Source organism: Salvelinus fontinalis, chromosome 6, assembly GCF_029448725.1.
Source record: "Salvelinus fontinalis isolate EN_2023a chromosome 6, ASM2944872v1, whole genome shotgun sequence".
NCBI lineage: Eukaryota > Metazoa > Chordata > Actinopteri > Salmoniformes > Salmonidae > Salvelinus > Salvelinus fontinalis.
In genome coordinates, this window is record NC_074670.1 from 31,076,714 (window position 1) to 31,093,189 (window position 16,476).

At 41.8% G+C, this 16,476-nt stretch overlaps 2 protein-coding genes across 4 annotated transcripts; both read right to left on the reverse strand.

Annotated features, from left to right (window-relative positions):
* Positions 1 to 181: 181 nt before the first annotated feature.
* On the reverse strand, positions 182 to 7,200 carry aldh5a1 (aldehyde dehydrogenase 5 family, member A1 (succinate-semialdehyde dehydrogenase)). The gene is made up of 10 exons (XM_055926113.1): positions 6,762 to 7,200; positions 5,791 to 5,874; positions 5,516 to 5,686; positions 5,265 to 5,381; positions 5,011 to 5,154; positions 4,722 to 4,865; positions 4,408 to 4,566; positions 2,290 to 2,453; positions 2,128 to 2,186; positions 182 to 1,949 (listed from the first exon to the last, which is right to left on the reverse strand). Exons 1-10 carry the CDS (start codon positions 7,041 to 7,043, stop codon positions 1,738 to 1,740), a joined length of 1,536 nt encoding a protein of 511 aa, XP_055782088.1. The 5' UTR covers positions 7,044 to 7,200; the 3' UTR covers positions 182 to 1,737.
* Positions 7,201 to 9,153: 1,953 nt separating this feature from the next.
* LOC129857655 (protein DEK-like) lies at positions 9,154 to 16,454 on the reverse strand. Of its 3 annotated transcripts, none has more exons than XM_055926117.1 (12): positions 16,005 to 16,454; positions 15,053 to 15,216; positions 14,727 to 14,825; positions 14,429 to 14,538; positions 14,210 to 14,304; positions 11,920 to 12,040; positions 11,480 to 11,782; positions 11,121 to 11,294; positions 10,816 to 10,909; positions 10,552 to 10,694; positions 10,392 to 10,460; positions 9,154 to 10,196 (listed from the first exon to the last, which is right to left on the reverse strand). In XM_055926117.1, exons 2-12 carry the CDS (start codon positions 15,186 to 15,188, stop codon positions 10,185 to 10,187), a joined length of 1,356 nt encoding a protein of 451 aa, XP_055782092.1. In that variant the 5' UTR covers positions 15,189 to 15,216; positions 16,005 to 16,454; the 3' UTR covers positions 9,154 to 10,184. The 3 variants fall into 3 exon arrangements, with proteins under 3 accessions (XP_055782092.1, XP_055782090.1, XP_055782091.1); XM_055926115.1 differs by having other exon boundaries at positions 10,552 to 10,697; positions 16,005 to 16,450; XM_055926116.1 differs by lacking the exon at positions 16,005 to 16,454 and adding an exon at positions 15,725 to 15,843 and having other exon boundaries at positions 10,552 to 10,697.
* Positions 16,455 to 16,476: the final 22 nt, after the last annotated feature.

The following is a 16,476-nucleotide window of genomic DNA, read 5'->3' on the forward strand; positions in this document are numbered from 1 at the left end:
TTTCTATTCCAACGCTGGACAAGCATACCTGATTCAACTTGTCAACTAATCATCAAGCCCTCAATGTGTTGAATGAGGGTTGTCCAGGGCTACAACAAAAGTGTGTACTGTTGGGGGTACTGGAGGACCAGAGTTGGGAAACACTGACCTAACATAAACCAATTGATACTGTTTGACAAAGTAACACAGTCATTTATTTGACATTTTCTGAAGTACTCCATTAATATTTACAATGAGTGTCACAACCAGAAAACAGAATTGGTAAAATTATTCAAACGGCACTTGTTTGACAAAGTTTGGCAAGAGACATTACTTCAGTTTCAGAGAACACTACATTTACATCGCAGGTTCAGATACAGCACATAGGTAGTACAAACTGTCTGAATATCAAAGGCAGCTCTACTGGATAATATATTGTATGTGGGAAGAATAGTTACCAATGACAACATAACCTATACTAATGTAGTGGCATGGTCTACAATAGGTTTAGTAGTTAGGACAGTTAAAACTATTTACAGAGGATGTTACACAGTACATTTCATTCTAACTGCTTAGCCCCAAAAAGCTATTCCTCAACGGTTACCAAAATAGTGTCATTCACAATTTCACCACACTAGTATCAAGTGACATATGTAATACAACTGGTATCTGTATACAGCCAAGCTCCCTTTTCTAGAAAATAGCCAAATTATAAATAATCTTCTTATTAAGAACAGATTAAGTCTCTTGTGCATATTAATAATCTCAGTATTTGCAAATCATGTGCTTATTAAATCTACCCAACTCTATGCTACGCTTCAAGTTATATAGTGCTTCTCATTAAGGGCCCAATCCTACACTGAGAACACACATTTGTATCTCAACATATGATTCAGCCCTAAAGGTCCAAATCGTTATGGGATCCCACAGGTTGGAGACGTCTATGGGGTTGTGTCCAAATACTATTGTGGCTTCCTATCCTCCTTTTTAAGGGGCTACCATTAAAAAGTTCCAATGCAGCCATTTTTATCTCAACATCAAATAATATCTGGGTAACAAGTAAGTACCTTACTGTGATTTTTAACATTTTAATTGAAAACAAAAATAGCTTCTTAGCAAAGAGCAATTTCTCAAACAAGAATTTTGCTAAGATTGGCTGGGAGTGGCCTGAGTGAGGAGGGGGAAACTGAAAATGAGTGGTTATTGGCAGAGAGGTTTGGAACTCTTTCTTATTGGTCTATTAACCAATTTACCATCTGGTGATGTCACCAGGCAGGCAAAAACTTCAGGCGGTCTTTCCAAACAGCTGTTAAACTAAAAGGGCATAATCACCCTTTTCACAAAATTGATTCAACCTCAGTGTGGAAATATATATAAAAAACAGAAAATTCATGTTTTAGACTGGTCTTTAACTAACATGGATAACTGGTTTGGGTTGTCACCATATTGCTTTCCCTGCACCAGTTCTTATCCTCTCTGACCACTGGTCTATAAGGAGAGGAAACCATGTAACATGGATTTCTCGGCAGAGTGATGAAGGCTCTCAATGAGGATGCGGATCAGACTCACAATAATTTGTGAAGGAATCATATTTGACGATTGTCATCCATTATTGTTGTTGTTTTTTTATGTTAAATATGAGTAAGTAACTGTTACTAGAGCATAAGAATCCTCCCTTTTCCCAAAATCATCGCTTCCTACTTGGGGAAGTCCCGGAGTTGAGGGGGGGGGGGGGGGGGGGGGGGGGGTAGTATTCCCTCAGGGGGTTAGCCCTCCAAAGCACATGTACTTGACGTCCAGGTACTCCTCAATGCCATACTTGGAGCCCTCACGGCCCAGGCCTGATTGTTTGACCCCGCCGAAGGAGGCCTCTGGGGTGGAGAAGAGACCCTCGTTCACCCCCACCATGCCTACCTCCAGATTCTCCGCCACCCGCCAGATCTGACTGACGTCCTGGGAGAAGAAGTACCCTGGGGGGGTAGCAGAGCGTAGTTGAATGAAACTCAGATTTTGAGATAGACTTTCTATTGACATGAAATAGAGTAATAGAATCAGTAAATCAGACTGGCTCTGTCAAATAATAATAATTATAGGTTTGAGGGGTTTTCAGACATGACAGCAAGGTGCATACAATAATGTTTAGCTCACCTGCTAAACCCACATGAGATGCATTGGCAATGGCAAGTGCTTCCTCCTCTGTGCTAAACCTGTCATAAGGAAAAGACAAACAACTTGAGTTAGCTTCCATTTTAGCATCCATCCACTCTTCAATTGTGATTGAGTTGTCTGATCTCTCCTAGCTCCACTGACCTGATGACAGGCAGGAGAGGACCGAAGGTTTCCTCTCTGGTACACAGCATGTCTGTAGTGACATCAACCAGCAGAGTGGGCTGATGGAACGAGCCGTCCAGACGCTTCCCCCCCCTTAGCACCTTGGCCCCCTGCGACACTGCATCCATCACCTGGTGCTCCACCTGGGAGAGACATAGGATATCCTTTTGTCAATAGGTGGCGCAATTAGCATTTTTTATTTCTGGGTGTCGCCAAATTAAACTGCCTCGTGCTCAATTCTTGATCGTACAATATGCATATTATTAATTCTATTGGATAGAAAACACTTTCTAGTTTCTATAGCCGTTGGAATTTTGTCTGTGGGTGACCCAGAACTCTTTCTACAGCGAAATCAATGACAGGTACTGCGATGGTCTGAGAGCGAAGCTCTGATTTCAGATCAGTTTTAAAAGTCTGTGTTTTTCCTATGGAACGACATGAACTGCACCCGCCTTCCCCTGGATGTCAGTAACCAATGAGAAGTGGAATGGTCTTTCTGCGTAGCTCTCAGAGGTTATAAAAGGCCAAGGAGTGAGGGTAGCCCCCCTTTCGACTCTTGCCATTACGCAGAAGAGGACCTCGGGATGCCATTTTCAGAGGCTCGGTTATCAACGTGAAATGTATCCGTCTGTAATTTAATTCGATATAGGAGTTAGAAACATCATAACGTAGTTAATTTAAACCGGTTTATAGCAATTTATATCCGTTTAGTGCAATTTTGAGGCATTGCTTTGTTATGCACTTTCAAGCACCGGGCACGTTTCGGGGTCCCGGTCGAACGTTAGTGGGCATTTCGACGGACAGAGGACATCTTTCGACCAAAAGAAGATTAGACCCAAGAAAGGATGCATTGCCCAAGAATCTGATGGAAAATCACCTCATAGTAAGAAATATTTAATATGATAAATCGTTGTTCTGTCGAAATATTTTAAACGCATATTCAGCCATTTTGTTTGCTATAGCTTCGCTTGGCGAACCCTGTATTGCACAGTAAGGATAATTTTAGAAATGTAAATCAGCGATTGCATTAAGAACTAATTTGTCTTTCGATTCCTGTCAACCCTGTATTTTTTAGTCAAGTATATGATTAGCTTTCGATTAAACTAGATCACTATGAAAGATGGCGTCCGACATGTTGAGGCTTGATTTGCTACTATTTTCATTGTATAACCACGTTTTTTTATGGCTAAATATGCACATTTTCGAACAAACAATATATGTATGTTGTAATATGATGTTACAGGAGTGTCATCGGAAGAATTCTGAAAAGGTTAGTGAAAAAATGTATATCTTTTGGCGATGATAACGATATCGCTCCCTTTGGCTTGAATTCATGCTGGGGTGACGTTTGCACATGTGGTATGCTAACTTATCGATTTATTGTGTTTTCGCTGTAAAACGCTTAGAAAATCTGAAATATTGTCTGAAATCACAAGATCTGTGTCTTTCCATTGCTATGCTTTGTCTATTTTTATGAAATGTTTTATGATGAGTAAATTGGTCATACACGTTTCTCTCTGTAGTAATTCTAGTTGCTTTGGTGAGATTTGTGTTGGTGGCTGCAATGGCAAACTATGATTTATACCTGAAATATGCACATTTTTCTAACAAAACCTATCCTATACCATAAATATGTTATCAGACTGTCCTCTGATGAGGTTTTTTCTTGGTTAGTGGCTATCAATATCTTAGTTTAGCCGAATTGGTGATAGCTACTGGTGTTGAGAAAAAATGGTGGACAAAGAAAAAGGGTGTCTTTTGCTAACATGGTTAGCTAATAGATTTACATATTTTGTCTTCCCTGTAAAACATTTAAAAAATCTGAAATGGTGACTTTATTCACAAGATCTGTATCTTTCATTAGGTGTCTTGGACTTGTGATTTAATGATATTTAGATGCTACTATTTAAATGTGACGCTATGCTAGCGATGCTAATCAGTGTGGGGAGGTGGGGGGGATCCCGGATCCGGGTTTCTGAGGCAGTAAAAGATATATTAAGGTTATGTAACATATCAGAATATAAACAATATCATGCAAATAATAGTTATAGTATAGCTATAATACAAACACCAACTTGACAGAAGGAACCAGGTTACCTTCTCAGAGGCACGGACATTGATGAGGGGTCCCTGGGTGGTGTTTGGGTCAGAGCCGTGGCCCAGACGGAGCTCTGCGTCCATGGCCTTCCCCAACTTCTCTATGAAGCGATCGTGGATCTTACTCTGGACCAGGAAACGGTTGGAACAGACACATGTCTACAGGGGTCAAAGGGCACATTGAGGGACATGGAGGTTAGGCCACGACTTAAGACTAGAATGACACGCAACATATCGATATGGTGCATTTCACAGTATCCCCCAGTACAGTAGACACAAAAGTATTTGTTTTGAGATACCTTCTATTTCAGTACCTGTCCTGAGTTCCTGAACTTGGAGTTCATGGCTCCCGCCACAGCCTTGTCCACATCCGCACTGTCAAACACAATGAAGGGGGCATGGCCACCCAGCTCCATTGAAACCCTCTTGATGGTGTCGGCAGCGTGCTTCAAGAGAATCTGAGGATGGAGTTATCAGGAAGATCACAGGCCTTTTCATTGAAAAATTATCCACCTAGAAGATTTAAGACTAACATGAAATGTATATTGCATTTTCAGGGTTGATTAAGCTAACTCTGAAGCCATTCTAGATCAGTGTCCATACCTTTCCAGTGGCAGTGGATCCAGTGAAGGAGACCTTCCCCACCAGGGGGTCTGTGCAGAGGACCATCCCAACAGAGGGGGTCTTCTCTCTGGAGCAGGGAACCACGTTAAATACCCCCGCAGGGATCCCGGCCTGACTCGCCAGCTTTACACACACAAAAAGTAAACATATTAATTAGACAAATGAAGTGTCTCACTATTTGGGACCCAGCCACAGTACACAGTGAGTGTGGTTGTGGAAACGGAAGCACTGACCTCAGCGAGCGCCAGGGCAGAGAGGGGTGTGTCCTCGGCAGGTTTCACCACGACGGTGCAGCCCGCGGCCAGGGCAGCACCCACTTTCCTGGTGATCATAGCACTGGGGAAGTTCCACTGTGGGGGGGAGGGGGAAATAGGCTAGATTAGGTGTTCTGCAGGAAGTGAAAAGCATTACATAATTTTAGCTCTCCAGGACCTAAGTTGGACATCCCTGACATATAGTAGATGGATGAAGCATTACAGCTCACCGGAGTGATGATTGAGGCCACACCCACAGGTTGTTTGAGCAGAAGGATCTTACGGTCCTTGGCAGCCGAGGGAACAATATCCCCGTAGACACGGCGCGCCTCCTCAGAGAACCATTCCAAGAAGCCAGCAGCGTAAGCAATCTCCCCCAGGGACTCCTTCATGGGCTTACCCTAAGAGGTGCAGAACACACAAGTGGTTTACAACTCAGAACGAAATACAAATCATTACACGGACAGGGCAGCACCCCTTTTGCATCCAGGAAAACAATACTCACACACTCAAAGGTGATCAGCTTAGCAAGGTCCTCCTTGTTCAACGTCAACAGATCGTACCATTTCCGTAGAAGGACACTTCTTTCCTAAGGAAGAAAACATTAAATCAGATTATGGAATCAGTAAGTTGCATGATCCACAAGAATCTGGAGGACACCGTCTGGTCTTACTAGCGCGCCCTGGAACTAGCAGCTCCTGATAACAGAGATGGAACTTGATGCAACAATGTGTGCTGTGTATTGAAAGTGTATGAGGTGTTGATGCTGAGTGGTGCCTCTGGTTGTTGCCTTTCCACTCACTCAGTCCCTCTCGCACCGAAGCATTGACATGCATGGCAGCAGAGCATTTATTTGCAAGACAAAAATGGGACAGAGTCGGAAGGGGTGGGGGGGGGGTTGTTGGCTGCATGGACAGAAAACTAGAACAATGAGGCCATCTTTACCAGATCAAAGACAAAACTGCCGTGAACAAGAATCTCCCCAAGCTACAGTATAAGATGTTGGAGTCACTTTGATATTCTCTCAAGGCTCCCTGTTTAGTGATGTACACTTAGTGGAGTATTAATATGGCAGTGAGTGAGTTGGCTTAATAATTGCATAAATCACACAGACAGTAAAAAAACAGCCCTGCAACCTGGAGTGGCTACTTTGCGGGCCAGGCTATTATTGAGCGTACACTACAGTACAGGCCCCAAAACAATGAACCCTGGGGTATAGGCTATGATGCTTGTAATAGATATGGAATTGTGCACTTTGACTGTCTCTATTAGGTTATTATATTCTGCCTAACATGCATGCCAGTCACAATAGTTAGGGAAAGCAGCTGTCACACTGTTGATTTCATGCAACTAGGAAATGTGGGGAAAGCGCTGGTACTGATGAAGGAAAAAAAATATCAAGATGTTATTCACAGAATTGCGGATCGTCAACTGTCAAGTCAACGTTATTTCAGCATAATTAAAGTAGAGGCATACCTTCGCTGTGTGTTGCTTCCAGGAGTAGAATGCCTTGTAGGCTGCGTCCACAGCTAGTTTAGCTTCTGCTGGGCCGCAGTCGGCGACTTTCGCAATCTCTTCCCCCGTCGCTGGGTCCAGCACTGGGAAGGTAGAGGGACCATTGATCCATTGCCCGTTCACATAGCCCTGCGTTCGGAGAAGCTGAGCGGAAATATCGAGGCTGTATTGCCGATGCATGACCAATGGTAAGCCGACCTGGCGGGGGAGACACCGACTTCTTAGGAGACAGAAACTACCCATAGCACGAGAATAGCTTTGTCCACAAGAGGTTTCAAGTGGAATGCTGTCTCGCTCTGTAAGTCAAAGCAAAACTGCTGCAGTGACTGGTGAATTTCAATAAGGTTGTCGTCCGTGGATAGATACGAGTTTGAACCAGTCTTGAAGGCGGTCGCATTAAACACGTGATTATGCACATGTGTAGCTACATGTATTATTCGTATTGACTGCAAGTGCTACAATACAAAGACAGTATCTAAGATACTAGGCTAGTTATAATTATGAAATAAGCGAAGGTATCGATAGTTTGTTACAGCGTTACATCGTCTCTTTCCCATCGCCATTGTTGTGTTTAGTTGGCCAATGCACACGCTCGGATATCTTCTCTTGCGTCCAATAAGAGCCCGCAAACTATAACCAGCTTCCCTGAAATGTAGACATGTGTACGTTGCATCATTAGTAGTCTTAAGTCTGTCAACGTTCAGCCGCAAGCCGACTTTAAAGGCGAAGCTGACTAATCTATAAATCACATTGTATTAACTGCTCAATGGGCTTGTTCGACATTTCAGCAGACTGACAACTAATGATCTACAAATCAACTTGCATCATAAATAATGACTCATTATTAATAGTCAGTCACAATTTACCAATGATACATTTAAGCAATACGGCCAGAGGGGTTGTGGTATTGTGGGGGTTTGCAAAGCTTAGCGTGCTAAAATAACTATAAACTAGAAGGATTTTGCATTAATTAAAGTTTAAGCTACTGACTCATGTAGGCCTGACATTTGTCTTTGTTCTCAGGAGTAACAGTTCTCATAGCCTAACCATGAGGCCACAGCCTGAAATATGTGTGTGTATGCAACAATGTACAAGGCCTAAGATATGAACAATAATGTGTGTGTGTGTTTGTGGCAAAAAGGGAGCTGTACTGTGTGACCTAAACTGTGCTAATCTTAGAGAGGCACAGGAGGGGTGAATCAGGAGACTGCTGACTGTGGTGTACAATAGACAATAACAGATAAACTATACACACGAAGAACATCTGTGAGGTTCTGAGTTATGCACTATAACCCAATACTATAACACGTGATTGAATATTAGCAACTGTTGGCCTGGTGTCTGTGTGCTGGAAGTAACAGTTAGCCTCAGATAAGTGTGCTGGGAAGCTGTGGTTAGCCTTGAGCGAGAACAGTGAGCTTTGTATACAGGTGCAAATAGCTCAGACAATGTTGCAGAGCTGTCTGACCTCAGTCTCTGGGGTGAGGGAGCGTAATCTACACAGCAACGGGACACCAGAGAGCGAAGGGGCTGGGACTAGCTTAAGCGCCAACACCAACGATAGGCTGGGTGAGTCTAAACCACGCCCAGTCTCTACTCTGACAGGCTGGCTCAGAAGCGGGAACTATCTCTGTCATGAGTATATTATATTATCTTTGTCAGGAACAAGTCAGTTCTCTGTCTTATCCTGCGTGATGACAGTGAACCCGTATATACGGAAATTGCATTTGCCATTTATTAACTCTTAAATTAAACAATTATTTTAAACAAGTTCAGGTGTGTGATTGTTTCTATCTCAGTTGAACCTTCGCAGCCTTAACAGTATATGGCCAAAATACCGCAGCTAACAGCTGTTCTTAGGCGCAACGAGGAGTGCCTGGACACAGCCCTTAGCCAAGGTATATTGGCAATATACCACAAACCACCAAGGTGCCTTATTGCTATTATAAACTGATTACCAACACAATTAGAGCAGTAAAAACAAATGTTGTCATACCCATGGTATACGGTCTGATATGCCACAGCTGTCAGTCAATCAGCATTCAGGGATCAAACCACCCAGTTTATAATACTGTTTTGATCCTCTTGAACACAGCCAATATTATTTAGTCCCTGCTAACCAGGATCCTTGAGACATTCCTCAGACCCATTGAACTTTAAATGTAAAATGGGTACTTAGGAACATCCCAAGGATTCCAGATAGTACTGACCAATATTGTTTGTAGCTCAATCTGGCAGGCACAATTTACATGACATTATGGTTTTGATGCGCTGTAACAGGGCCAATATCATAACTGTTTACCACCTTAGTAATGAGTATCTTGGCTTTAGCAAAACACTAGATAGACAAGTGTTAGTTCAAAAATCTGATGTAAATTTATATGCAGAACATTTTCATTCAATGACTTACTCTGTCAAAGGTACATTGCCTAAAATGATCCAACTCTTCATTGAGCAAGGTGACAACATAAATCAGAATCCTGTACTGCATACAGAGACAAAATAAGGACTAAAACAGGATCTCATCAAAAGGGAATGATTAACAAAATGTACACATTTACATATAAAAACATGAAGTCTTATAAATGCAATCAAGGAATATATGTTTGAAGACTTGACCATGACAATAAATACTTTTCAAAACTCAATTGAACAGCTTGCCATGCAAAACAATTTCACACAAAATGTCTAGGGAGAATGGAAAAGGAGTGGAATTATTAGTCCAAAATGTTTTGCAACAGAAAACGCGTGCTTACTAAAAACAGAGTTTCTATTGGTCAAATTCCAGTAGGGCCCTCCCCTTTTGGTTCCTAGTGAATACACCCCAGCCTTGTTGCTATAAGGCCGTGCATCAAAACCACAGAGGGAAAGATTTGAAATCCTCCACAGAAGGCAAAGGCAGTGGATAGCTATAGTGAGGGCCCTTATTCCATTTTGACTGGTCAATTCAGGAAATACATTTAAAATCAACAGTGTGTGAATTCATGCATTGCCTGAGGACATGTTTCCATTTATAGTGACCAACCTTGAATCTCTAAAACACTGTTCGTTTAGCCTAACACCCTCTGCTTGGGATCAGTAGAAAAACTGTAAAGTTAAGTGTATTAACAAAGCACAGATTATTAACAAGCAATGACTCAAATGCATAAGCCTTATGTAACATGTTACATATGACCTAAGAGAAGTGCGCAATCAATTTGGAAATTACATAATATGGAAACATAAAAACATTAGGATTTAAATAAAAACAAACACAACGAAGTAAAACTGGGGGTTTGAGCAGTTCTAGGAAGATAGGCACATTCTTTTGATTATCCTTTTCCAGCATTGGAACATTCACAGTTATTTGTCACAAGGGACTGTTTATGTCTTTTTCCATGTTCTTTAGGAAATCAGCTGCAAAGAACAACAAAACAGATGGTTATACAAAGAAATCAGTCTGCCAACAGATAAAACATAATTGAAAAGCATTCACACACATTTTTGGGGGGGGGGGGGGGGGGGGGGTAATGACATTGACAGACTTGAGTAGTCGATAAGGCAAGCACAGTGCTGATATTCCAGAACACCAAGGGAGGACAGGTAACTCACCGTTTTTACTGTCTGCTTGACATAGTCCTTTCTGCTGGTCAGGTCATACTCTGGGTATGTGTCGTACACCTGGGACAGAGAAGTTGTTGCGTTAGAGACTTTTACAGGTAAACCAACCAACATTGTGATATCAAATCAGATATTTGAGAAGCAAACATACTTTCTGGCAGATCTTCTTCATGGTCATCTCCTCCAGGTTGGCGTCTTTCAGCAGCCTCTTCACCGTCTCCTTTAGCTGCTCATCTGTAGGAGGCTTCTTGATCATCTTGATCAACGGCTCATCGTCATCCGAGCTGTCGAGTGCTGCTATTTAGGAAAACAAGCAGAGGAAAACAAGCAGAGAAAAACATAACAATAAGCATTAGGCTACAGGTTGCCAATGACGTATGAAACGTGCTATAAAAGTAAATCTACAGATTCTTACCATTGCTGGCAGTCTTTTTCTGTTTGTTACTGCTGCTGTCTGCTTTCTTGGTCTTAGCCAGTGCTGCCCTCTTAGCTGACGGTTTATTTTTTGGCTGAGGACAAGTCAATCCATGAGTTAATTCCATTGGTTCAAGATAAAAAGACAAATGGGTAAAAACCCTATCGAGATATTATAGACATGATCTGTGACATAATTACATACAAATATGAACACAAACCCAAACTGTTGACTTTTGTATTCACAAGACTTGCTGTGAGTTTAGCAAATCCAGAATCAGAGACAGATTGACAGAAGAATCTCACCTTCTCAACTTCACTCTCGCTGTCTTTCTCATCCTCATCATCCTTGTCTGAATCAGACTCAGACTGGTCGGAGTCTTTCGTTTTCTTTTTGGCAGGAGCTGCCTTCTTTGCTGGTTGCGCGCGCTTCTTGGCAGATGTTCTCTTGCCCTTGGCTGCTGGATTTGACTTGGGATCCTGATTGGTAGGAGAGAAGGGACTGTGGTTAATCTTTGAGTGACAGAACAGGTTGACCGTTCCCTTTTACAGTTCTAGAATATTTATATAGTGCCACTAGTATTGTCCAAGACCAAATAGGGGAAAATACATTTCCAATGGACAATACCTATCAGTTTACATTACAACATTTCAGTTCTGCTCACCTCATCGCCGTAGTCTTCAGAATCATCGGTATCTTCATCGGTCGTCACCTTTTCCCGCTTTCCCGCTTTCCAGCTCTTCTTTTCGGCGTCTGACTCGTCTTGTTCTACTGTGACTCCTTGCTCTTCGTCGTCGTCATCATCCTCATCACTGCTAGAATCAGTGACGATGGCTTTGGACTTGCTCTCTGCTTTGACCTTCCGGGGACTGCTGGATGTACTCCTGGCCTTAGCCTTGGTCTTGCTCTTAGAGTCTTTGGTTGAGATATTCTTCTTAGACTTCTTCTTCTTCTTTGAGATAACAGGCTGCAGATGGGAAGGATTTTGTATTCGGTTTGACAAGACAACAAACTCAAGAAATGTGTATCTAGCTAAAGAGCAGTCACTACATGAAAACTGTTAAGGACAGTTTATTTGAAAAATAAAGAAGACCTTTAACTCACCTTTCCTGATATTCTGGGACTCATGAGGAAAGTTATGATCCTGTCAATGAGGACTGACTGGTTTCCACCCTTCTCCAGGTCCAACACTTTACAGATGGTCCTCAACCTTACGCATGTTATCCTGAATCAGAGCACACAAATACTAGTCATTAGTTTGCTTGTTTATTGTGCAATAGAGTACGTTTGATCCACAACAATAGTTCAGATAATGTTTAAACATGTTACTTCATTAAAGCCGTTCGATGCAGTTTATCATAGCACACTGCGCTTTATTACAGCCGACAATTTTAGTACTCATCACTTCATTCTCTACCAAAAAGTTAGTTGGCCCTTTGATGTCAAGTTACGTAGGTTGATACATTGCCGTTTTCATTTTAACAAAAAGTCCACTGTACCAAACACAATTACTCAACTTTAGACACAAGTTACCTGAACCTGTCTCAGGGATGGTTCACTCTGGAAATTCCTTTGGTCCCTACTGAGTTGGGTAAATCAGCTTTTAGTTCTTGCACCTTGTGGAACAATCTTCAAAATGTTCTAAAACTGGATGTGTTGGTGCCTCTAGTGCAATTCAAAAAGCTGATTGAGGACCTTTTTACTGATGAATGTTAATTTCTAATGACCGTGTTTCTTTCTGCTTGCATTTATATTTTGACATTTGTATTGCTGTCATTTATTTAATTCAGGACTCATCTGTAAAAGAGACCTTGGTCTCAGTATGATTCCCTGATAAAGGTAAAAAAATATATACAGTACCAGTCAAAAGTCTGTACACCTACTCATTCAAGGGTTTTTCTTTATTTTTTACTATTTTCTACATTGTAAAATAGTGAAGACATCAAAACTATGAAATAACACATATGGAAGCATGTAGTAACCAAAAAGTGTTAAACAAATCAAAATATATTTGAGATTCTTCAAAGTAGCCACCCTTTGCCAAGAGAGTGCAAAGCTGTTAAGGCATTCTCTCAACCAGCTTCACCTGGAATGCATTTCCAACAGTCTTGAAGGAGTTCCTACATATGCTTAGCACTTGTTGGCTGCTTCCCCTTCACTCTGCGGTCCAACTCATGCCAAACCATCTTAGATTGGGTTGAGGTCAAGTGATTGTGGAGGCCAGGTCATCTGATCCAGCACTCCACCACTCTCCTCCTTGGTCAAATAACCCTTACACAGCCTGGAGGTCATTGTCCTGTTGAAAAACAAATGATAGTGCCACTAAGACCAAACCAGATGGGATGGCGTATCGCTGCAGAATTCTGTGGTAGCTATGCTGGTTAAGTGCACCTTGAATCACAGACAGTGTCACCAGCAGAGCACCCTCACACCTCCATGCTTCAAGGTGGGAACCACACATGCGGAGATTATCCGTTCACCTACTCTGCGTCTCACAAAGACACAGCGGTTGGTGCCAAAAATCTCAAATTTGGACTCATCAGACCAAAGGACAGATTTCCACTGGTCTAATGTCCATTGCTTGTGTTTCTTGGCCCAAGCTAGTCTCTTCTTATTGGTGTCCTTTAGTAGTGGTTTCTTTGCAGCAATTGGACCATGAAGGCCTGATTCACGCAGTCTCCTCTGAACAGTTTATGTTGAGGTGTGTCTGTTACTTGAAGTCTGTGAAGCATTTATTTGGGCAAAATGTCTCAGGTGTAGTTAACTCTAATGAACTTATCCTCTGCAGCAGAGGTAACTCTGGGACTTCCTTTCCTGTGGTGGTCCTCATGAGAGACAGTTTCATGATAGCACTTGATGGCTTTTGCAACTGCACTTGAAGAAACTTTCAAAGTTCTTGATGGACTGTCGTTTCTCTTTGCTTATTTGAGCTGTTCTTGCCATAATATGGACTTGGTCTTTTACCAAATAGGGCTATCTTCTGTATACCACCCCTACCTTGTCACAACACAAATGATTGGCTCAAACGCATTAAGGAAAGAAATTCCACAAATGAACTTTTAACAAGGCACACCTGTTAATTGAAATGCATTCCAGGTGACTACCTCATGAAGCTGGTTGAGAGAAAGCCAAGAGTGTGCAAAGCTATCATCAAGGCAAAGGGTGGCTACTTTGAAGAATCTCAAATATATTTTGATTTGTTTAACACTTTCTTGGTTACTACATGATTCCATATGTGTTATTTTATAGTTGATGTATTCACTATTAGAAAATGTAAAAAAATAAATAAAAAAAAACTTGAATGACTAGGGATGTCCAAACTTTTGACTGGTACGGTATAAACGCTACTACTGTTGTTTCACAAGTCCTAACTGCGCAACTCTCTCCTTCTTACTTCATCATCCTCTCCTTCTTCTTTATATAGGGATCACTGTCAACCTCGAACGGGAAGCCATTGAACAGCCGCATATTTTTCCTCATTGTGGCAATCTGAAGAAAGAACCATCAATAATGACAACCGACTAACAACAACAACTCTAGTGTTGTTTTACCCACACAGGGGTGTCCATTGTGACATTACTCAGCCTTTAAAAAAAGTGTAAGATACACTTACCTTACCTGGCATATCAAAGAGAATTGTATGAAGCGGTTTCAGATCTGGAACCTTCAGCTTTCCGAGGTGGTGGTTCACTCTCGCAATGTCTCCTAATTTATCTCCGCCACCTGAGAGGGAGTGAAAACATTAGGGTTGTACTGTTAAATAATGAGCTGACTACTGAGGGCAAAATGGTGGAGGAAGCATTATATGGGATACCAGCGGGGCTGGTACATGATACCGTTGCATCCCAATAGACTACGAGACTGATGAGAACTTTTTGTTGATAGGCATGTCTGAAGATGCTCCATCTTACCATTTTCAACTTTCAGCACCTTCGCAGGTTTTGCAACCTGGAAATCAAGTCTTTGCACCATCTTTTTCTCCCTCTTCCCTTCAACTATTTGAGATAGAGCTGCAAGAAGAACATAACAGGTCAAATATAATTCAGTGCTGCTGGCTTCATCAACTGTAGCAAACCAGGCCTCTGTGCATGCAATAACTAACAAGTTGGACCCATGCAAAGCTGAGGAAGGTAAAGGAAGGATGATAACTAGCTAGATACCTGTACTGAACTATAAATTAACAGTGTAGGCCTATTTTGAGCAAAACGGGTTCATAAACATCATTGACTTATCATACTTATGTCTCTACTCATTTCATTCCGTGGTTTTCGGGCCTTTTCTGGTGAGTCCGCCAGGTATTCAACCTTTGGTTCTTTCTCTACCTCATCCGACAGGGGACAAACCTCCATCTTTTCATCCATCGTTTCAGTCATGTCAGTGCACTTTGTAACATTTGCTGCCCTGTTTTGGGAAGAAAGTAGTTCTACCATCAGTTTAGCTAGATATCCCTGGAGAAGTACCTGACTATAGTCCGTCCTTTTTATGCGAATAATATAACTAAAAACATTAAGCTAACGTTAGCTAGTCAACAACTTTCAATCGGACTTGACAATGTCATGTCTGAGAACAATGTTAGATAGTTAAGATGTTAAGGGGTTAGCAAGCCCAAACAATACAACAAAAACTAACGTTAGCTAGTTAAAATTACAACCAATCACAATTTACCCACCACCAGATAGTTGTCATTATAAGTATACATGGCTAGCCAGCTACAACAGTAAATTACATTTAATCTTGTGGTGTATAACTTTTTGCAGTGTGGCGCCCGGAGACATGATTTGGCGCGCAGGTTTGTTTTGAACACAGAGAGCTAACGTTAACGTTAGCTAGCTAGCCAACTATACGCCATGTATCAAAGTTTACCACCACACAGACTGAAAACTAGCTAGCTATCTAGATATTTACTAACCCGTTTTATTGACAATGACGGTGTTAGGTAGAAACCTATCAACGAGATAGCTAGCTAGTAAAGTCAATACGTTCCCGCTGATGCTGCCTGACTTGGCTAGCTACCGCGGTTAGCTCAGTCTTCTTGTCAACGTAGCAGCCATCCAGTTATTTTTAGTTACTGAATGCGTCTAACTGCTGAAATTTGTTTTATCGCTACAATGATACTTAATATGACCATTCTGGCTCATTGGAAATCTATAGCCAACTATTACAGTATGCCAATATATTCAATACTTTACCTTGTTATCAAACAGGATTGGATTAGGTTCCAAATGGCGGGTTTGTTGCAGTGTGGGCGGCAATGGCAATCATTTAGATGACGTACCACACAACATTAGAAATTAGTCGACCATGACTAAACTAAACCACACAATATTAGAAATGAGCCAATTAGGACTAATCTAACATCCAACGTCCGTATTTCCCTGGTTTTATTGATCGATTGGATAATAAACTCAATGAGGGGATTTGATTATCTGGCCCGAGTTACCCCTGCGGGAGGAGTGTATAACGGGTGACGGGTGATTGCATTCGCTTTGGAACTGAGCTGCCTCCCGGGCGTCAGCCGGGTGACCCGTCAAAGTCCGCAGCGAAGTCGGCTACAAATGCGCGTTAAAAAGAACTGGTTACTCGGAGCGAAAAAAACGCACTCTAACTGGGAAAAATCATTTGAATGGTCAGCCAACTCAGAATTCCAACTCGGGAACTCGA